Genomic DNA, 22,961 nt, shown 5'->3' with positions numbered 1-22,961 from the left:
TAGACTAGTTGATCTGTTTTGGAACTAGGTAAAAAAGTAAAAATACACGACTCCAAAAAATATACTAAACAGGCAGTAGATTGTAAAAATATGTACCTTAAAACAGATCAAGTTAAAAAAAAAGAAATTTTAAAAAACGAAGCAAAATAAAGGCAAGTTGCCTTGTTTTGCCATACAAAACAAATAAATCTAAAATCAAATTCTAAAAAATAAAGGTAATGGTCCCGAAAAAACCTGATTTTGTCCACTTGAACTCTCTTGGTCTAATTAATTGAATAATAGTAAGAATAATTTTATTACCATCTGGCAATAACAACTCGAACAAGCACAAATTAACCAAAAAAAAACAGTCAATTTTGAAAAACAAATGAAAAAAGAGTCCCAAACAGTGCCCTATGTTGCCAACTTGACTTGGTACCAAATTTTGAGCAAAATCTTAAGCGATCGATTCAAAAATCAGCAAAACGGCGCAAAATAAGAGTAAATGGCCGCGAAAAATCCCGATTTTGTGCACTCGAATTGTCTGGGAGCACAAAAGCCCGTCACTTGCGACCCATCCGGAAGTGGCACACGTCCATTACACAACAATTAAAATTCGTCTTCCTCTATTCAAAAATTCCCTAATTACTTACATAAATCGCCAGCCCCCTCGTGCGCAGCATCTGCTCAGTAAGAGTGGGAGGTAAACAAACCGTCGCGTATAAAACCCCATCGCCGCTCCACATCCCAAACATTTGATAGTCGCGCTCAAAAGTGATACCAAAAGTGCATCTTTCGCTCAGTTTTGTTCGTTGGATCAGTTTGAGTGCAAAAAATGCGTCCTCCGACCCAATTCGGTGACAACATCGCCGCCGAGGCCGAGTCCGAGCCCGACCCCAGAGCGGTGTCGATGATGATCTGCACCAGGTTGGCCGGAAGGGCCGTCATCAGAGTGGTCGGCCGGTGCAACGAGGCCCAAGGAAATAACAATCTCGGTGAGTAAAAAGCGAGCGGCCTTAGCGGCCGTAAAAGGCAAAGGACGCACTCACTTACAATTCAATACTATTTATGGCTTAGACGAGGAAACGAGGCTTTGTCTTGCCTTGGATTTTTCAGTGTGTGTTGTGTGAGAACATCGCGGAAATGAATAAAAATGGAAAGTTTATATGAAAGTGTAACAATTACTTTCGATTGCGGGGGGAAATCGGATTTTGGTTGCCTTGACCGGAAACGTTTCCGGGCTAATTAATTCGACAGTGAGCAGTTTGTAAACAAATAACTGGATTCAAATTCCTGACAATAAATACTACAAATCAGGTTTTTGGCACGTGGTGTGTTTATTGTTCCGTTATTCGGACGCGGATTAATAAAGACGCAGAAAAATGCTCCGGTCAGATGATAGCGTCAGCGTATTCATTTTTTAGATTCTTACAAATTATGCTTATTTTACGATAATTCATCAAATTTCCAAAGTTTTGAAACCAAAAAGTGACACTTTTTAATCACCTGTATACCGATAGTGACATTAGTATTGAAAGTGACTGTACATTCTACCATACGATAAAGAAAATTCAAGTTTCAAGAAAAAAAAACGCAAAAACCGATTCAAATACGAGTAGTTCAAGTGAATTAATTTCAAAGATTGTGTTTAGAAATAATTACTTTTTGAACTATTAACCTTCTAACGCGGAAACTTAATCAAATTTCCATCGAGATTTTGTGATTCTTTGAAATCATCAGAAAATGACTTTTGTAAATCACACGAAAGCTCTGTAAAATTTCTGTCAAAATCTTCTACTTCTTCAAATCACTTTTGAAATCAGTTAATTGCTTTTGTAATCACTCTGTATACAGAGAGTGACTTTAAGTGTTAAAGCTAGACTTTACATTCTATCATATGATTAAAAAAACCTTTGGCAAGAATTTCTAACGTTTTTCAACTGAAAATCAAATCTGAAAATAAAAAAAACAGAAAAAAAACGAAAAGCCGAGTTATTTCGATTAAACTAATTTTAATTAATTGAAAATTTTTAATTTCTCACAAAAATAAAATAAAATCTCCATCAAGATTTTGCGTTTCTTGGACACGTTTTTACAATAAAAAATATTTTTGTACCCTGTTTGTAGATAGTGACATTAGTACTGAAGCTGACTGTATACATTCTACCATAATAAAAAGACGATTTAGCAGAATAAAACAAATTTCATGTTTAAAAACAAACGATTTTTGCATTTTTAATTTCTCGCATTAAAACAAAACAACACTTCCGTGAAGACTTTGCGTTTCTTAGACAGGTTTTTAGAAAGCACGATGTATGTAGATAGTGACATTAGTATTGAAGCTAACTGTACATTCTTCCATATGAAGAAAAGTTTTTTAATTTTTCTAAGGTTGAAAATACGATGGTTTATAAATTCATTTTTTAACAGCATATTTATTATAATTTTTGAATTTTTCAATTTTTTCAATTTCAATTTTAAATAGTCACAAGTTTGTATTTCTTAGACAAATTTTTGAAATCAGAATCACCCTTTATACAAATAATGGCTGAGTGTTTAATCAAAGTTAAAAAAAAAATTAGACGACAATAACCTTTAATTAATTTAAAGATGACTTAGAAACTGTAAAAAAAAGAAAACTTATTATAGCTCGCTCAATTGAATTAATTTCATTAAAATTGTTGTTTTGGTCTCTAAAAACAAAAATAGTTTTCATTTTTTACTTTCTCACACGAAAAGTCAATAAATTCAATAAACAGACTTATTAGTTGAATTGAATTAATTTTATAAACACTGTAAAAACAAATAATTTTAAATGAGAACTATTTATTTGAGAGAGGATTCTTAGGAAAATCTGAATTTTGTCAAAAACATGAATTAATTAACAAAATTCGAAATATAATTAAGATTTTTATTGAAGACCGAGTAAATAGACCCGTCTGATTTTTAGTTGAATTAATTTTGTTCATTAAAAAAATATCAATTCAGCGTGTTAGGGTATGGTTTAGCAAAAATTTAAAGGTAGAGAATGGCAAGACAAATCTATTAAGCAAAATTTATGTAAATCAAAAATGCATAGCAAGTCCCAAATTTTGAGAACCGCTGAAGTAGAATTATAAAAATTAGCGTAAATTTTAATATTATTGACAAAACAGCAAAGGTAAATTACCTTCTTGGACCACTACGTTATTCTTCTAATTTAATTTGTGTTTTATTATTAAATTTTACGAAAAAAAAAACAAAATTTTTTTTGCCAGGACCGGGATGCGAACTTCCCACACAAATGAACATGTTAGCCACAATTTTGAAACGCCCACATGCCACCATCTCCATTTTGTTTAATAAAAAAAATTTAAGTGTTAATAAACTACCATAAGCCACACAGTGGTTCTCGACATTTGGGTTAATAAAAATTTATTGACAAATTTATGACAAATTCACATAGGAAATATTGCTAAGGCATCCGTAACACCCTGTATACCTAAATGTCAAATTTTTGAAAATAATTTTTTACCAACTTGTACGTAAAATACAATAGTATTTTAACAAAAGAACTTTTGAATTCGTTACCACTATAAAACTATCTTCGACTTTCTTATCGAAAAATAATAACTCCAAATCTTGTCAGCGCAACTGAAAATTGATCAAAAATTAATTTACTTTTCCCAAAAATTGTCTGTTAGAACTTTTGGAACTTAATTTTGCAAACCGACCCTTCCAAATGTTTGAAATCTTTTAATGCCCTTTGAAAACCGCCCATTTCCGGTCCCCTCTCCTCCAAACTCAAATAAACTCGAATTAAAAATAGATAAGAGCACCTCGCGAAATAAACCTAGGAAATACCCGGCCATGCGCTCTCGCAACTCGGTCACACGTTATTTTCACTTATGCGATGATTCACTTTCGAAATGGCCTCGGCGGTGACCCGCGTCGTCCACCGGTGCGAAGACGCACAAGAATCGCAAAACCTGAGTAAAAAATCCCGAAACTTTACGAGTAAATTCTAAATTTGTTCCAGATCTCTCAAATTGCCAATTGATGCAAGTCCCCGACGCCGTCTACCACCTCATGCGTCACACCGAACTGAAAACCTGTGATTTAAGTGATAATGTGATTACGAAAATACCTCCGAAATTCGCCGTTAAGTTCAGCTCGATAACGGACTTGAACTTGTCGCACAATCAAATGGCGAAGCTTCCGGACGAAATCGCAGACTTGGGCGCGCTGGAGCGGCTGGATATCTCACACAATACCTTTATTTCCTTGCCAGATTGTATATTCAAAATCAGCAAACTGCAGCAACTCAACGCCAGTAATAACCACATAATTGGTAAGTAACGACAAAACAACTATTTGTCGTTTTGTTTTTTTAAATGACCGGTGTTTCCCCCAGATTTCGATGTGGAGTGCATGGAGAGAGCGCCCTCGTTAGAAACGGTAGACTTAAGCAACAACCCCTTGTCTCCGCGATGCCACGACCAGTGTTCGGCGATATCCAGGATCAGGATAACGCTGACGCCGAGAGAGAAAGAGGACTGGGAAGATCTCACCGTTTAGCCAATGACAATCGTGGCTTTTCACTGCCTTTGCTAATCAAAAACTGTTTCAATGCCAGGTTGGGACACGTGCAATAATCTCCCTTTTGAGACATTTTTGATTACTTCTGGTAGCTCAATCCCAAAGCAGGGTGCTAAACCTAAGGCCTGTTAGTCTAATTTAAATAAAGTATTTGTATTTTTTATAATTGATATTGTAGTTGAAACGTACTAATGACGAGACGGTGAGTCGTGATCTTTTGTTTTATTTCTTTCGTTTAAGGTCGGATTCACGGTTTCGCAGATGTGTGTATTATTTTGTACTGACACTGTGTTGTTTATATTATTGTATATTTATAATTAATTCAAGTTGATTTTGTACTTATTTGACAGAGTTTCGGCGATTTCATCTAGTCATGTTGTGATAGGGACGCGTTGGCGTCTTTGTAGTGTCTAGATGTGTCCAAATGATGGAAAAAAGTGTCAAATAAATGAACAAACACGAAATGAGTTTTATTTTAAACTATGTTTAATTGGCCAAAAGTTAAATTTTCTTAGAACTTGACCCAAGAACGTTTTGTCCAACAAACTCGATCCTTAGTCTTGAAAATTTTGTTTGATTCCTTCCGGTAGATACCCGGAGCATTTATCGGACAATAACTCCGGAATTATTAGTCGTAACTCCATTAAGTTTATTATCGTGGGAAAGCTATGTTCATTATTTAGTTCTTTTGCAAAAGTTTTACGAGTAATAATTTTCGAAATTGCTAACAAAAGCAAAAACAGTTAAAATTCATGTGTGGGTAACTTAAAAACCATTAAGAATTTTGCGATTTTCTCGACGCCAATCGATCAATCGATTCCCCAGATTATTTTACATGGGTTTACATCAAAGTCGTTCGATTTTTTCGAATAGTTTAGTCGTATTTAACAAAAAATGATCAAATTCAGAATATCTCTATCTTTTATTTTTGCCGTGATCAGCGTTTGAAAAGTGTTTTTTTTTTTAGATATCGCCTTGAAACCAATGGCGTTTTGTAGTTTCTTACGTCAGTACAAGCCATACTTGACATTTTTTTCGTCAGCTCCGCCGTAATCGGCATTCAAAAAGTGAAAATTTTAATATATTTTTCGCGTTTTTTTTCCGAAACTTTAAGACAAACTTTAGTTTGTTATTACATTTGAATTTTTGAAATTTTTTGCGTAAATACAGTAAAAATTTTCACTATAAAAAGGTGAATTATATGTATAAACAATTTTCTGAAATATAATTGATACTTTTTGAAAATTGGACAAGGTCTAGAAAATTTAAAGATATTTATGATCTAAAGTTGATCGAAATTTTTTAGGGATTTTAATTGAGACGAAGTTAGTTCAAAAACATGAAAAATCTTTTAAACTCGATTCAACAACGTTTTATGCACTTCCCTATGAATGTAAAACCCTCTAGAGGCGTTAAAGGTGCAAGAACACGTAAATGAAGAAAAATGACAAAAGCTATTTCCACTAATAATTTAGAAACTATTGTTAATTTTTCGATTTCGCTGACGCCAATCGACTCTGTAGAATATTTTACATATGAGTAAATGAAAACATTTCAGTTTTGTCTAATAGTTTTGGTGTATTTTGACAAAATGGATGCCTATTTTAGACCATATCATAAATTTGACTTAAAATCTATCGCCCTACATTTTGAAATGGTGATTACGATAAAGCTAAACGTTTTTTATGGAATGCACAAAAACAAATTGTAGTTTAAGAAACTAAGGTAAGGATTTGAATTGGAAGGCAGGAGAAGAAACAAGAAAAAAACTTACACATTTATTAAAAAAATATAAATGTATATGATCCATTAATTTATTATCGTGGAAAAGCTATTTTAATTATCTAGCTCTTTTCAAAAGTCTTGCGGGTAATAATTTTCGAGAAAATTGCTAACAAAAGCAAAAACAGTTAAAATTCATGTGTTGATAACTTAAAAACCATTAAGATTTTCTCGACGCCAATCGATTCCCCCGATTATTTTACATAGGTTTACATCAAAGTCGTTCGATTTTTTCGAATAGTTTAGTCGTAATTAACAAAAAATTATCAATTTCAGAATATCCCTTATCTTTTACTTTCGCCGTAATCAACGTTTGAAAAAAGATTTTTTTTCCAGATATTGCCTTGAAATCTATCGCGTTTTTTTGTAGTTTCTTACGTCAGTACACACGATACTTGACATTTTTTTCGCCAGCTCCGCCGTAATCGGCATTTAAAAAGTGAAAATTTTAAAATATTTTTCGCCTTTTTTTCGAAACTGTCAGACATGAGAAAGAAAAAAACATCACAATGCTATTAATCTCCTTAAGAAAACCGGGGTCCGCTCTGCTCAACGGTTCCGATTACAGAGGCATTTTTAGTTTTAGTTTGTTATTACATTTGAATTCTTGAAATTTTTTACCTAAATATAATAAAAATTTTCACTATAAAAAAGTGAATTGTATGTATAAATGATTTTCTGAAATATATTTGATACTTTTTAAAAATTGATATTGTAGTTGAGACGTACTAATGACGAGAGGGTGAGTGGTGATCTTTTGTTTTTTCTTTCGTTTAAGGTCGGATTCACGGTTTCGCAGATGTGTGTATTATTTTGTACTGACACTGTGTTGTTTATATTATTGTATATTTATAATTAATTCAAGTTGATTTTGTACTTATTTGACAGAGTTTCGGCGATTTCATCTAGTCATGTTGTGATAGGGACGCGTTGGCGTCTTTGTAGTGTCTAGATGTGTCCAAATGATGGAAAAAAGTGTCAAATAAATGAACAAACACGAAATGAGTTTTATTTTAAACTATGTTTAATTGGCCAAAAGTTAAATTTTCTTAGAACTTGACCCAAGAACGTTTTGTCCAACAAACTCGATCCTTAGTCTTGAAAATTTTGTTTGATTCCTTCCGGTAGATACCCGGAGCATTTATCGGACAATAACTCCGGAATTATTAGTCGTAACTCCATTAAGTTTATTATCGTGGGAAAGCTATGTTCATTATTTAGTTCTTTTGCAAAAGTTTTACGAGTAATAATTTTCGAAATTGCTAACAAAAGCAAAAACAGTTAAAATTCATGTGTGGGTAACTTAAAAACCATTAAGAATTTTGCGATTTTCTCGACGCCAATCGATCAATCGATTCCCCAGATTATTTTACATGGGTTTACATCAAAGTCGTTCGATTTTTTCGAATAGTTTAGTCGTATTTAACAAAAAATGATCAAATTCAGAATATCTCTATCTTTTATTTTTGCCGTGATCAGCGTTTGAAAAGTGTTTTTTTTTTTAGATATCGCCTTGAAACCAATGGCGTTTTGTAGTTTCTTACGTCAGTACAAGCCATACTTGACATTTTTTTCGTCAGCTCCGCCGTAATCGGCATTCAAAAAGTGAAAATTTTAATATATTTTTCGCGTTTTTTTTCCGAAACTTTAAGACAAACTTTAGTTTGTTATTACATTTGAATTTTTGAAATTTTTTGCGTAAATACAGTAAAAATTTTCACTATAAAAAGGTGAATTATATGTATAAACAATTTTCTGAAATATAATTGATACTTTTTGAAAATTGGACAAGGTCTAGAAAATTTAAAGATATTTATGATCTAAAGTTGATCGAAATTTTTTAGGGATTTTAATTGAGACGAAGTTAGTTCAAAAACATGAAAAATCTTTTAAACTCGATTCAACAACGTTTTATGCACTTCCCTATGAATGTAAAACCCTCTAGAGGCGTTAAAGGTGCAAGAACACGTAAATGAAGAAAAATGACAAAAGCTATTTCCACTAATAATTTAGAAACTATTGTTAATTTTTCGATTTCGCTGACGCCAATCGACTCTGTAGAATATTTTACATATGAGTAAATGAAAACATTTCAGTTTTGTCTAATAGTTTTGGTGTATTTTGACAAAATGGATGCCTATTTTAGACCATATCATAAATTTGACTTAAAATCTATCGCCCTACATTTTGAAATGGTGATTACGATAAAGCTAAACGTTTTTTATGGAATGCACAAAAACAAATTGTAGTTTAAGAAACTAAGGTAAGGATTTGAATTGGAAGGCAGGAGAAGAAACAAGAAAAAAACTTACACATTTATTAAAAAAATATAAATGTATATGATCCATTAATTTATTATCGTGGAAAAGCTATTTTAATTATCTAGCTCTTTTCAAAAGTCTTGCGGGTAATAATTTTCGAGAAAATTGCTAACAAAAGCAAAAACAGTTAAAATTCATGTGTTGATAACTTAAAAACCATTAAGATTTTCTCGACGCCAATCGATTCCCCCGATTATTTTACATAGGTTTACATCAAAGTCGTTCGATTTTTTCGAATAGTTTAGTCGTAATTAACAAAAAATTATCAATTTCAGAATATCCCTTATCTTTTACTTTCGCCGTAATCAACGTTTGAAAAAAGATTTTTTTTCCAGATATTGCCTTGAAATCTATCGCGTTTTTTTGTAGTTTCTTACGTCAGTACACACGATACTTGACATTTTTTTCGCCAGCTCCGCCGTAATCGGCATTTAAAAAGTGAAAATTTTAAAATATTTTTCGCCTTTTTTTCGAAACTGTCAGACATGAGAAAGAAAAAAACATCACAATGCTATTAATCTCCTTAAGAAAACCGGGGTCCGCTCTGCTCAACGGTTCCGATTACAGAGGCATTTTTAGTTTTAGTTTGTTATTACATTTGAATTCTTGAAATTTTTTACCTAAATATAATAAAAATTTTCACTATAAAAAAGTGAATTGTATGTATAAATGATTTTCTGAAATATATTTGATACTTTTTAAAAATTGATATTGTAGTTGAGACGTACTAATGACGAGAGGGTGAGTGGTGATCTTTTGTTTTTTCTTTCGTTTAAGGTCGGATTCACGGTTTCGCAGATGTGTGTATTATTTTGTACTGACACTGTGTTGTTTATATTATTGTATATTTATAATTAATTCAAGTTGATTTTGTACTTATTTGACAGAGTTTCGGCGATTTCATCTAGTCATGTTGTGATAGGGACGCGTTGGCGTCTTTGTAGTGTCTAGATGTGTCCAAATGATGGAAAAAAGTGTCAAATAAATGAACAAACACGAAATGAGTCTTATTTCCTCCTAAATTATAATTAAACTATGTTTAATTGGCCAAAAGTTATTTTTTTTAGAACTTGACCAGAGAACGTTTTGTCGAACAAACCCGATCACTAGAGTTTTGAAAATTTTGTTTGATTTTTTCCGGTAGATACCCGGAGCATTTATCGGGCAATAACTCAGGAATTATTAGTCGTAACTCCATTATGTTTATTATCGTGGGAAAGCTATTTTAATTATCTAGCTTTTTTCAAAAGTCTTGCGAGTAATAATTTTCGAGAAAATTGCTAACAAAAGCAAAAACCGTTAAAATTCAGGTGTTAATAACTTAAAAACCATCAAGAATTTTGCGATTTTCTCGACGCCAGTCGATTCCGCGGATTGTCTTACATGGGTTTACATGAAAATCGTTCGATTTTTTCGAATAGTTTAATCATAATTAACAAAAAACGATCAATTTCAGAATATCTCTATCTTTTACTTTCGCCGTAATCAGCGTTTGAAAAGTGATCTTTTTTCCAGATATCGCGTGGCGTTTTGTAGTTTCTTACGTCAGTACAAGCAATATTTGACATTTTTTTCGCCACCTCCGCCGTAATCGGCATTCAAAAAGTGAAAATTTTAACATATTTTTCGCGTTCTTTTCCGAAACTGTAAAACATAAGAAAGAAAAAAAACATCATAATGGTATTTATCTCCTAAAAAAAATCGGGGGCTACTCTGCTCAAATATATTTGATACTTTTTGAAAATTCTAGAAAGATTTTTATGATCTAAAGTTGATCGAAAATTTTTAGGGATTTTAATTGAGACGAAGTTAGTTAGTTCGAAAATATGAAAAATCTTTTCAAACTCGATTCAACAACGTTTTATGCACTTTCCTGTGAATTTAGAACCCTCTAGAGGTTTTAGAAGTGAAAGAATACGTAAATGAAAAAAATGACAAAGCTATTTCCATTAATAATTTAAAAACTATTGTCCAATCGCCAATCGACTCCGCAGATCATCTTACATACGAGTAATTAAAAACATTTCAGTTTTGTCTAATAGCTTTGGTGTAATTGACAAAATGGGTGCTTATTAGCCAAATATCATAAATTCGACTTAAAACCTATCGCCTTACATTTTGAAGTAGTGATGATTGCGATGAAGCTTGAAGTTTTTTATAAAATTCAGGAAAACAAGTTGTAGTATAAGAAACTAAGGTAAGGATTAGAATTGGAAGGCAAGAGAAACAAGAAAAAAACTTCCACATTTATTAAAAAAATATAAGTGTATGATCCAAATAACAAGAAATATCACCGAATTCCCCCGAATCACCTTTAAATTCCCCCAGTGATGTCAACAGAGGCCCCATCAACGTATGAGCTTTTATCAGAGGCCAAAAATGCAATAACTTCTCCCACCTCTAAAACCCAAAAAAATAATCCCACATCAATTTTTTTCATCAAAAATACCCTCAGGTTTGCCAAACCGGCCCAAAGGGATAAATTTAAGACTCTTCTCCCTAACTTTCTCAGGGACTGCGTCCGTCATAGGCGTCGCTATCATCCCTGGTAAAACACAATTTACCCGAATTCCAAATTTCCCAAATTCTTTAGCCGCTGTTTTCGTCAAACCTTCAACCCCGGCCTTACTCGCACTGTAATTGGCCTGCCCCAGATTACCATATTTGCCCGAAGTACTGGCAATGTTCACAATAGAGCCCCCTTGCACCCCCTGCTCGATTATAGCCCTGGCGAAGGTCTGAATGACCATGAACGTGCCCTTAAACCCTCGTCTAACATTTATTTGCAAAATGCGATTTGTTATATTTTACTTTTAAGTTAATCCTGATCACATCATCAAAATTATTTTCAGTCAGTTTGACCAAAAAATCGTCGCGTGTGATACCAGCGGAATTTACGATAATTGAAGGTGGCTTTTTGTACTGTTGGAGCACCGATTTTAAGGCACTTTCTATGCTTTTTTGCTCCCCCACGTCCAGCTCTAACGAGATGTGACTCTGAGAGCCCCCTTGTACGATATTGGTCACAGTTTCGTTACAACTGGCCAAGTTGCGGTCAGCTGCGACCACGGAAGCCCCCTCACGGGCCAAAATGCCGCAAGTTGCCCGGCCAATGCCCGACCCAGCCCCTTACATAACCTCACAATAAAATAAAGGAAAAAAATTGCAAAAATTACCTGTTACGAAAGCCAATTTCCCAGCCAAACTCCCGGCCATTGTTTACACAGTCTTATCACACTTATCACTACATTAAAAGTGTTTATCATCACTATTTACATATCAAAAACTGAGGTTATGTAACCGTGAACCTAACCTCAAAATAATCGTTATATCGCATTTTTTTAACAAATACGTGATGGCGGGGCACAAAATCAAAACCCTGGCCCTTGTGAGCTCCTTCGGCCTAAGTTCCTTCCTTGCTGGTAGTTATTACGAGCGAAAAATTGCCCAAGACCCACCTAACCTTAAAAAATTCCCGGGACTTCCGATTTTCGGGACTGTCTCAGCCGCAACCCCCGTCTCACCCGTCCCGTCCCAAACCAATGTTAGTCGAATTTCGCAAATCATGAAATACGGGTTTCCGGGTCTTGACAATATCCGTTCCTTCGATAATTACGTTTTAAGTTATGATAAACGAAACAGGGTGGCTCACTGGGTTTTCGAGCACATTACGGCCGAAAGTATCAAGCCAAACGAAGGCGTGGACCGGTCTTTGTGCCAATTTATGCCGGACGAAAGCATACATCCGTATTTCAGGTCAGGAGTTGGGTTTGTTCAATGTGTTGGAAGGGGGCTCATTTGGGGGTTGCAGGTCGCTCAATTCGGATTACTTGAAGTCGGGGTACGACCGGGGGCACCTGGCGGCGGCCGGGAACCACAAATGCAGCCAAAAACTGGTCGAGCAGACTTTTTATTTGTCGAATATGGCCCCACAAGTGGGGGTCGGGTTTAATCGAGACGCGTGGAATAAATTGGAGAGATATGTGAGGAAGCTGACGAAGACTTACACTAATGTGTACTGCTGCACTGGACCTTTATACTTGCCCAGGTCCGGCCCTGTTCTTTTTTTTTCAATTGATTATTGTTATTTTTTGTTAAAGGCGGGAACCAGACGGGAAAAATTACGTCAAGTATGAAGTGATTGGAGCAAATCATGTTGCAGTCCCGACGCATTTTTTCAAAGTCGTGGTTTGTGAAACTAGTGACGGAAAATTTGAAATGGAGTCTTATGTGATGCCCAATCAGGCTATCAGTGATGAGACCCCGTTGACGAGTTTTAGGGTTTGCAAATTTTTAGATTAAGGAATTTTGGGTCAATTATGGGTTTTAGGTGCCCCCTGAAAGCATTGAAAAGGCGGCTGGACTTTTATTTTTCGACAACATATCAAGGAGCAAGATTAGTAAAATTAATGGTAAAAAAAATTAATTAGTGCTTGACTAGGTTTTAATGTGTTTTTCTCGTGTTATATTTATTTTTTGTTGAATGATGTGTTCCAATACAGTATTTTATAATAGATTCTTGCGTTTTTTTCCAAATCATGATTATTTAACTTGGAAACGTATACACCAAAAATAGCGGATTATAAATATTATAATGCAGAAGGAAGTGTTGCAGTGGCGGAACTAGCTCCTAATTTTTGGGTGGGCACATAGGTGGGCCAACAAAATTTTTGTTGGGCACATAACACCTAACATCAGTGTAATATTCTTCTCGTAACGACATTGTCCAGATTTTAGTTAATTTTGCATGTTGCCAAACTAACAAACTGATCAAAAAATGATATACTAAAAAAAAAAAAATCTGCAGCCGCCTGAAAAATAATATCAAAGGCATTTTCTATGAAACTTTGAATTGTACCAGTTTTGTCTTCCAGCAAAAATTTTCTCGCTTTTTTGAGCAGTTTAGTTTTTGACTCCACATTTTAATATATTTGTACCTACAGATTGCATTCTCACTCGCTTATAAATCTTATAATACTGTTAGTTTTCATCAGTTTGTAGTAGATTTATTTAAAACTAGTAAATTGTTAATAAATATTAAATAATAAGTTAGATTAGATTATAATTACTTACAATGTAGCAAAATTCCTCTATTGAGTTTATACAGACCGCTATTTTTGATTCGATTCTATACTTTAGTTAGAGCCAAACCAAAAATTAAGTCTTTCATTTGTCACTGAGTTACAAAAAAGTGTAGATGGTCTTCGTATCTAATTCGAATCTAAATCTAATTCAAAATCCTTTTTATTGATTTCAATAGAAACCAATAAGTTTCTTGAATCAGAGGGCTTTTTTCAAAAATCAAAAAAAAAAACTTACGTTTTTTAGCATTAATTTTTTTACATCTTTTAACGGTTACTTATTTTTATCAATGTAATTTATGTTTATACAAAGTTGCAAAGATTCAAAATATCGTATGTATTGCTCGTGACGTCCTAAATAAAACTGAATAAAGTAAATTATACTCTGCAATAATAAGGATATTTATTTTTTAAACATATACCTGCAGACAAAGATTACCAGAGTATAGCATCTAACAGCATCCTCGACTTAACAAATTAAGATTATTATGAATAATATATCCTATATCATTTCGTGTCTTGGTACTGTCTGTGTTATCGCGAGCTGAATAAGCTTTTGGTGTCAATAATAAAGAACTTGATTTACTAATTTAAACACACAATTAATTGGCAATTTCTTGGGTGGGCACAAGGGGGTCCAGAGAGTTTTTAGGTGGACACTGGACCACCCGGGCCCAGCCCTAGTTCCGCCACTGAAGTGTTGAAATAACTGACACAGAAAAAAGAAAAAAACTCAATTGTGCTGTATTGTTGGTTGCCTGCCCACCCTCTGATGTGTTTTATTATATCCAACAAATGAAAAATACTGTATTTAAATAACAATAAAAATTGGTAGATAAATCATAGACAGATAAGAGCATTAAATCAATAATAAATTGAAAATCATGTAGAAATTATACAAAAAACTTTTCCAAATTTTCAAATTCTTTAAAATTTAAATTTTTGAGTTTCGAGAGATACCTGGGAAACGTGTATCATACAAGTTCTTCTAATATGTAAACATAATCTAAATATCAACGTTTATAATAATTAATAAAACAAATAAACATCGGATTTTTATACTGTTTTTGTTAGTCGTTCACAACGCCAAGAAAATGGCAACACTTGCCTTCAATGAAAAACCCATTTTAAATTAAAAAAATAATATCAAATTGTTTCTGCTGTCCTAATGATCAGTCAGAAAATCGTATTTACTGTTGCGACAAACATTATTCAACATGTTTTTAATGGGGAGACAGGAAATAATCCAAATAAGAAAAAACAATCACTACAGTTTTATGAACTTATTTAATTTGAAACTTAAATTCTGTACCCTGGTCCAAAACCAGGAATACGAAATAAAATTGAATCGAAAATTTTATCAGTTTTTTTTCGGATTTCAACAAAAAGTTTCCAAAGTCTTGACTTTTCAGTCCAGTCAAAGGTTGGAACACTGAATTTGGAAAGCAAAGATAGATTTTCAGAATCTTCGAATTTCGTAGGATGGGATGGAAATAAGTAAACGCAGTATATTTTTTTAAGAATTTATTTAATACGAAAACAAAACAATATTTAAATTTAAATACTTGACAATAACTTAATGATAACCTCTACTCAAGCCGTATCACGCACTCTCACTCGTCCTAAACGTCCCTCTTGGCGCCCTCCCCTCAGATATTACCCGTTCCTCCCGAATAAAAAAAACTCGACGGTCCGAACGCCACCGGTGTTTTCGGACTAGCACACGGATAAATAAAATCATCAGACTGGATCTGCGTCCGATTCATGTTCGGTTCGGACGCCGATCTGTTAATTTTCGGATGACTCCTCAAAAGTCCCTCCAACGAGGCATGAATCTGCCTGAAAAGCGGTCTCTCGTCCCGATTGAACTTGATACAGTCTTCAGTGAGTCGTCTTAAAGCTTTGGGTGTGTCGGAGCGTAGTTTACTCATGTCTGGTTTGAGGTACCCCCTCCCCACCATGAACAGGATTTGGTCCTTGTTGTTGATGTGGGAGTAGGGCAATTGCATTGCCAACATCTCGAACATAACGATCCCGAACGCGTAAACGTCCGACTGGAAGCTGTACGGGTTGTCCTCCTGCATCCGGATCACTTCTGGCGCCATCCAGAGGATGCTCCCCGTCGGCTGGTGGAACTGCTTGGAGCCCGACCAACGGATCTTGGCCGTGGCTAAGCCGAAATCGCCGATTTTGACGGTTAGGTCATCGTGTAGGAAAATATTATTCGATTTGAGATCTCGATGGATGATATTTTTCGCATGGAGGTAGTCCATTCCTTGTGCCGTTTGTCTCCCGATTTCGATCAAAGTAAAAAGCGCGAATTTCGTCTCGTGCACGTGGAGATGCTTGTACAAGCTCGAACTCTCGCACCATTGCGTCACGATCGCCAACTGCGGCTTACTAACACACCCCATGAACAATAAAATGTTCACGTGTCGCGTTTTGCGCAGTACTGCCACCTCGTTCTTGAAGGCTTGCAGTTGTGCCAACGTTGGTATTTTAACGTTGAGCGTCTTGACAGCGACCGGGCCGTGCCAATGGGCCTTGTAGACCGTGCCGAAGGAGCCCGAGCCGACCCGATGGCCGACGAGGATCTCGTCGGCGGGGATCTCCCAATCCTCGATGCTCTCGCGAGGGGCGAGGAGGGGCTTGCTCTCGTCGGCGGAGCGAGCACGGGGTCGGCGCGGCTGGAGGGAGCCGGTGGGCGAGGCCTGGGTGCTGTGGTAGTGGGGGAGGCCGTCGTCGATGCCGCCCCGGGTCAGACTGAGGGACTTGGGGCAGTCGTCGCCGGGGCCCTTCACGTTGTTGAGGCAGACGTTGGGGGCGGAGCTGGAGCGGTCGTGGTGGCCGAGGGTGCCAGGGTGGCGCGGCTGGCGGGAGAGCCCCAGGCCGGCCTGACCTGGGTGCAGGATGCCCGCGCTGAAGTCCGGAGAGCGGGCGAGGAGCGCCCGGTAGTAGGCGTCCGTCATACGAACCTGGGGAAGCGAGATATTTTTGGTTCGACGTCAAAACGCAAGGGATGGGAGAAAATGCAGCAAATCATTCCGAAAAGCAAAATTTTGCATTCCATTTCTTTATTTTACTTTGGATAATGCCACAGACTAGTCCACGTTTATTTAGTAAATTCGGCAATCATCCAACTTCCGATAAATATTTCCAAAACAAAAAAAGTCCAGGGAGAATCAGGAATTTTGCGAGATTCAAATAGTGAATGTTACGACACTTTCAAAAATAACTCCACATTGTTTAATTGCGTAGGAAAAAACTTCTAAATTAAGCCAAATTCAAAAAAATTACAAAAACCTAGTCAGGGATTTTGTAAAGGACGAATTCCGAAAAAGCGAACAATTTTTCAAAAAAATTAAAGAGAAATTCAAACTTCCAAAGACGTAAAGTAAAAAGAAAACACTAGAAGTTAAAACAAACAAAAATTGTATTGAGAAGAATCTCCAAAAAATGCGAATATTCTCGTCATACAAATCCAAATGTAACATTTGGAACATTTTGGAAAACAATAAAACACAATGCATTTTCTTATCTAAAGTTTATTGCATGATTTTCATGTATTTGAAACATTCCATGGCTTTATCACCACCGATTGATATCTAAATTGATGCCGATATTAACTTTGAATTTATTTTATAAAAAATAAAGAAAATGCGTAATTTATTATTGTTTAACTTAGATTTATTAATACAGGGTGCTCAAAAACTGGCGCACCAACTCAGTGGTACGTTATTGAGAAGCAAGTGCAGATTACGGGAAAAATGTTGAAAAAATTGCTAAAGTTATATTTTAAAAAATCTGGAGCTACAAACTTATTGTGTTAACTTCTTTAGTTTTCATTATTTTTTTATGTTTTTATGTTTCACACCAGGTAATCGTTCCGTAACAAAACGATGAATAATTATTTTAAAATTTACTATAAGATTTTAGCAGTTTTTTTAATTTAAAAAAATTAAATTTCATCCAAAAAATCACAATCTGTAGATGTGCCAACACTGGGAATTATTTCCTAGGAAACCGTTTCAAAAATAATTTATTTTTATTGCGATCATGACTGTTAGACAACGTTGCCACATATCATTTACCTAAAATTAGTTATTTATCAATAACTTTAATACAAAGAATTTTTTTACTACTTTTACCTTTATATGTAACCACTTATCTACCACACACCATTGAGTTGGTGCGCCAGTTTTTGAGCACGCTGTATATTTTCAAATATGCCTGACTGAAGAGAGAGAGAGAAAAAACAAGGATGAATTACAAGAAAATACAAAGAAAAGTCCAGTAGGAAGAATAGAAATAACCAATGAAATTTCCCAAAGAATTTCATGTCACGAAAGTGTTTTATTTTGTTTCAACTTTTCCAATTTTTTTTACCGTGTTTTCTTTTTTTTTCTGTCACATTAAAATGAAGTAAACACACTTTTTTATTTTCATATTGCATAGCTACATACCAATCTAGAGTAAATTTAACTCGGATTTATAATCTCGTGCTGCCAATTAGGAAAATTTTAATGAATCAAATTAATACAGCTTTCAGTTTTTTGAATTTTTGCACATTAAAATGCAGAAATGAAATAAAGACACTTTTTATGTCAATACTGCATAGCTACATAACAATCTAGAGTAAATTTAACTCAGATTTATAAACTCGTGCTGCTAATTAGGAACATTTTAATGAATCAAATTAATACAGCTTTCAGTTTGATATTTTTTCCATCAACATGTGCAACTAGAACATTCAACTAAGTATGTTACGTATTTTTGAAAATGTCATACAAATTACTAAAACAACAGTAGATTTGCGATTATTATTTGTCGTCGTTACCTTTTGCAATACGAGAAGTATTTTCTCGCGACGTTATTTTAATCATTTTGCGAATGTTCGTAAACAAACTGGATCGTTGAATTCACAGCAATTTGCAGTAATTAGTCAACCGACACCTATGCGCTCTGGCTTTATTCATGCTCAAATAAACACGGCTACGATGAATCTTATGCCTTTTCAATCCAGCTGTTTACCGTTTTTAATAAAACAAACTAATTTCTTGATTCGCCAGATTTATGCGCTTCACTTATAGTGCGTTAATAATAACAACTTTTAAAAGTTAATAAGGATATTTAAGCTAGTGTTGAAAAACTTCCATTGCAATCTTGTAAAAGACGATTACTTAAAGCAAAATATACAGCTGGAATATAAATCATAACTTTGATTTAAGGCGATTTTGGTAAAAATTCCCGAAGCAGGTCAATTTTTATGTTTCCTTGCCTACTATTTGATGCATATGGTTTTTGTTTATCTGCTGTCAGAAATGCACAGCCACCTCTAACTTCTTGTTCAAATGTTAATGGTATGCCAAGTGACACCTCGTATGAAAGCCTTTTTCGCAAGCAATACAACGCACTATTTCTTTTTTAAATTTTTTCAAAGCATACGTGATAAAAAATAAAAACCAATTTTATAAGTTGAACATTATTTAATGCAACAATTGTTCAAAATGAGTACCGTTCCTCTCCTGGGAAATAACATAACGATAGTAGCATGAATTTCTAACATCTTGCAACATTTCTAGAGTGATTTGCCTAATTCAACTTATAAAAATTGGTTTTCATTTTTTTATCGCGTAGGCTTCGGAAATATTCAGAAAACAAAGAGTGCGTTGTATTGCTTGCAAAGTGCTCTTTCACATGAGGTGACACTTGACATATCGTTACATTTGTAAAAAAAAGTTAGAGGTGGCTGGGCTTTTTTGAAAACAGATAAACAAAAATCGCATACACCAAATGATGTGCAAAGAAAATAAAAAATCGTTGATACCGAAGTTACAAATTTTATTTAAGTCAATAACTCCACACCGTTTTAATTTTTTTTATCACTTGGGCGTTGACAATATTTAGAAAACAACTTGTGCTTTCGAAATGCTTTTTCATATGAGGTATCACACTATATACTGTTACATTTGAAAAAAAAAGTTGGAGGTGTCTGGGCAGTTTTGACAGCAGACAAACAAAAACCATATCCAGCAAATGACGAACAAGTCCAAGTCATAACTTCATGAATAAAATGCCAGTTAAAAATTCCACACTGTATTTCAACAAAGTATTTTTTGCAAAAATTGTAAACTAAATAAACAACACTGACCTATCTCTGAAAAGTGTATTTCTTCTGCGAAATATGATCTTAAACAGTGTCTTAGCGAGTTATGGTTTTCAATTTAAACTAGCTTGGACACCCTTTATTATATTTACTTTTATACCGATTACGTCGGAGTTGGACTTTTTGATGCTTTAGTTCTAGTTTCACTATAATCGGCGTTTAACAAACGGAAAAAAACATAACAAAACGTAAGACGATATGTAAAATTTAAAAACGCTTAGAATAGAATTTTGGTAGATTTTGTAACTTTTGTTTTTAGTTGGCAATGTTTTTTTTTTGAGCTACATTTTGTACAAATTTCAAAAAAATTCTACACTTTAAAAAATCTACTTTTAAGAAAATAAATGTCAAATGTTTTCAAAACGAAAATTTGTAACTTGTTTTTTTCGTTTTCAATTTTTTCAAGCGAAAACCAAAAGAATTAGGCGTTATTAAGACGCTTTGTACAAAAAGTTCTAGGCGTTATTAAGACGCTTTGCACACAAAAAGTTCTAGTTCTTTTGGTTTTCGCTTAAGAAAATTTAAAAAATTACAAATTTTTTATTTTTCACAATAATTCAAAAATTAAAGATGACGATGAAATTTTCATTCAGATAATAATTGTTCAGTACAAATTTAACCGATCGCGTTTCTCTTATAATAATAACTCCCCATCGTGGAGCTTGAAAAACGGACACCTGTATAATTTTAAATTCAAGAGATTTGCAAAATAAACTACATCTATTATAACATAAATTTAAATGAGCCCTAATAATTAATTAATCATTAATTAAGCCATTTTAATTAGGTTGCCATATACTAACAAATTAAACGCAAATTAGAATTTGATTATTACAATAATCAGATGTGTTACAGAGTGGCTTTTTTTAGGCTAGCGACATTCTTTTTTCATAAATCTGCATTCAAGCATCGCATATTATTTAATTAATTTTGACTAAGTATTAAAATTAAGAAAAAATTTGAAAAAAATCACATACACAGAAGCAGGATTCTGTAAGATCATATAGTGTATAGGGATAGTGTAACAATATAAGTTCATTGGGTTCACCCTGTATACCTAGAAAATTGAGAATATGTTTAATTGGTGCAGTCGGTAGGGTTTGCTGAACTAATTTGTGGCGTATATTTACAGTGCAAAAAAATTTCTCGTTTTTTGTTTTAACGAAAAAAAAGCAAAAAAAAAACAACGACTTGATTAGGTTTGGGTGTGAGTCGTAAGTACTTACTTGGTGACACAATGGAGGTACGTTTCCGGCACACCTTTGGTGGAACTTGTATCCGCAAGTCCTACAATAAAACCCTTGAAATAAAAGTCTCCGACAGCATTCACAGAACACCAGCGAGAAGTAAGTCTTTCTAACGAAATTATGCGAAATACTCGTTGGAATGGGAAACTTGTCGAGTATTTTAACGGTGATCTCCTCGCAGTTGAGGGTGCTAATATCCGTGTCCCAATTCACCACAGTGTTAGTATCCCCGAGATAAACACAGCACATTTCACAAATAAGGTTACGTAGTTTCATTGCTTTGGCTAAGGCGTCTCGCAGCGTGAGCCCCTCGCGTACTTGGACGCTGGTGCGCTGCTGGTTGGGCAGATGCGCCCTGAGGAACCTAGGCCTGAGGGCGAGGGCGTGGGGCTGTGCGGCGCGCCGCTCGGGCTCCTCCAGCAGCTCGGGGGGGCTCTCGCGGCCGTTGCTCAGCTGCTCGATGAGGCGGCGCTCCTGGAGCTCTAGTTCGTGCAGCTTGCAGGTGAGGTCCTCGTACTCCATCAGGTAGATGGGCGGCGGGTGCTGGAAGTCGGCGAACTTGGCGTTAAGGGCGTCGATGTTGGCGCGGGTCAGGTTAATAACGTTCTCCATGTTCTTGAGTTGCTGCGCGATGTCCATGTCTTCGCTGCTGTCTTCGGTCGACATTGTGAAGATGCTCGCACCGGCATCAGACGGCTGAGGGGCACTCCCATCCAACTTAGACGCAACGCAAGATATTGCCCTATCAAACTCTTGCAAAACTGCCATTGCACTTGCCCATTTTACCTGACAAATGACATTTCGGAGGTTGGACAAACTGACTAGGGACTTTCACGACACTGCAGCGCCCACTATTACAGGAAACTGCAGCCCATAGATAATTGATATACTGAGTGTATCAGAAATACGTGTCTTAATTTTAACAGGTAACAGAGCTTAACAAATAAAGCATCTTTTCTATTTCAATTTCTATTTGCAAGGAAGAAAACAGTGAAAATTATAAATAAGAATTTTGCAAAATGTTATATAGAAAAGTTGTTGTATTTGATGAGTTTTATTACGTGTTAAAATTAACATACGTATTTCTGATACATGCTATATATAATGGTTGTAGATTGGCAACTCTGTCGTCCCCACCACAAATTGTACATTCAGGTTACTGGTAACGTCACGTAAGCGCTAGTTGTACGGCTTGGAGGGAAATTCAAACGTATCCGGTACTGGACAATTGATATTTGATGAACAAAAACACAGTTTTACACCCGACACCTGAGGATTCCCACAAAGTGATCAGCCTCGGTTTAAAAATGATCTTGTAAAACTAGAAGTTTGGTGGGTCGGTAATATTGTAGGAATTATTGGTTATGAAATGAAAAAAATACAATACATAAATCAAATATTTTTTACTTGGCGTTAAATAAAATGCACCTACCTTCATATGGCTTCTGCGTTGGCTACTGTTTGTAGCAAGACATTAAAAAGAACACCAATAAAAAATAAAAAATCTTTATTTGCATGAAACTTACATCAAGCGACGTTTATCAATATTGTACAAAATAATGAATACACAATACGTTTCAATATGTGGCACTCAAATTATTAATTTCAACACCTTAGTAGATAAATGCAGCTACCTTCATGTGGCTTCTGCGTTGGCTACTGTTTGTAGCATTTAAAGGTTTTTAAATATGAAATAAATTGTTCTTAACGTTACATCTTTGAAAAATCAACATTTCATATGCTCTCCGCAATATGAGAATACAATAGGTGTTTTAACATAATTTTACGGCTGTAAAAAACAATCAGC

At 34.9% G+C, this 22,961-nt stretch overlaps 4 protein-coding genes across 5 annotated transcripts; 2 read left to right on the top strand and 2 right to left on the bottom strand.

The window, feature by feature from the left end:
• Nucleotides 1-704: 704 nt before the first annotated feature.
• On the top strand, nt 705-5,021 carry Sclp (sclp). 2 transcript variants are annotated; one of them, XM_962144.4, is made up of 3 exons: nt 705-974; nt 3,998-4,309; nt 4,373-5,021. In XM_962144.4, exons 1-3 carry the CDS (start codon nt 815-817, stop codon nt 4,534-4,536), a joined length of 636 nt encoding a protein of 211 aa, XP_967237.1. In that variant the 5' UTR covers nt 705-814; the 3' UTR covers nt 4,537-5,021. The 2 variants fall into 2 exon arrangements, with proteins under 2 accessions (XP_967237.1, XP_008198811.1); XM_008200589.3 differs by lacking the exon at nt 705-974 and adding an exon at nt 3,803-3,951.
• Nucleotides 5,022-10,894: 5,873 nt separating this feature from the next.
• Nucleotides 10,895-11,973, bottom strand: LOC103314459 (uncharacterized protein). Its single transcript, XM_008200590.3, has 4 exons — nt 11,837-11,973; nt 11,472-11,788; nt 11,110-11,419; nt 10,895-11,060 (listed from the first exon to the last, which is right to left on the bottom strand). Exons 1-4 carry the CDS (start codon nt 11,874-11,876, stop codon nt 10,975-10,977), a joined length of 753 nt encoding a protein of 250 aa, XP_008198812.1. The 5' UTR covers nt 11,877-11,973; the 3' UTR covers nt 10,895-10,974.
• A 42-nt stretch (nt 11,974-12,015) lies between these two features.
• On the top strand, nt 12,016-13,176 carry EndoG (Endonuclease G). Its single transcript, XM_008200591.3, has 4 exons — nt 12,016-12,416; nt 12,472-12,708; nt 12,761-12,941; nt 12,991-13,176. The coding sequence occupies exons 1-4, from the start codon at nt 12,016-12,018 to the stop codon at nt 13,084-13,086; spliced, it is 915 nt and encodes a 304-aa protein (XP_008198813.1). The 3' UTR covers nt 13,087-13,176.
• Nucleotides 13,177-15,250: 2,074 nt separating this feature from the next.
• Raf (Raf oncogene) lies at nt 15,251-22,029 on the bottom strand. Its single transcript, XM_008200581.3, has 2 exons — nt 21,134-22,029; nt 15,251-16,716 (listed from the first exon to the last, which is right to left on the bottom strand). The coding sequence occupies exons 1-2, from the start codon at nt 21,920-21,922 to the stop codon at nt 15,391-15,393; spliced, it is 2,115 nt and encodes a 704-aa protein (XP_008198803.1). The 5' UTR covers nt 21,923-22,029; the 3' UTR covers nt 15,251-15,390.
• Between the last annotated feature and the right edge of the window lie 932 nt (nt 22,030-22,961).

Source organism: Tribolium castaneum, chromosome 7, assembly GCF_031307605.1.
Source record: "Tribolium castaneum strain GA2 chromosome 7, icTriCast1.1, whole genome shotgun sequence".
NCBI lineage: Eukaryota > Metazoa > Arthropoda > Insecta > Coleoptera > Tenebrionidae > Tribolium > Tribolium castaneum.
Note: the sequence above shows the minus strand (reverse complement) of the source record. Positions and strands in the feature narration are given on the sequence as shown.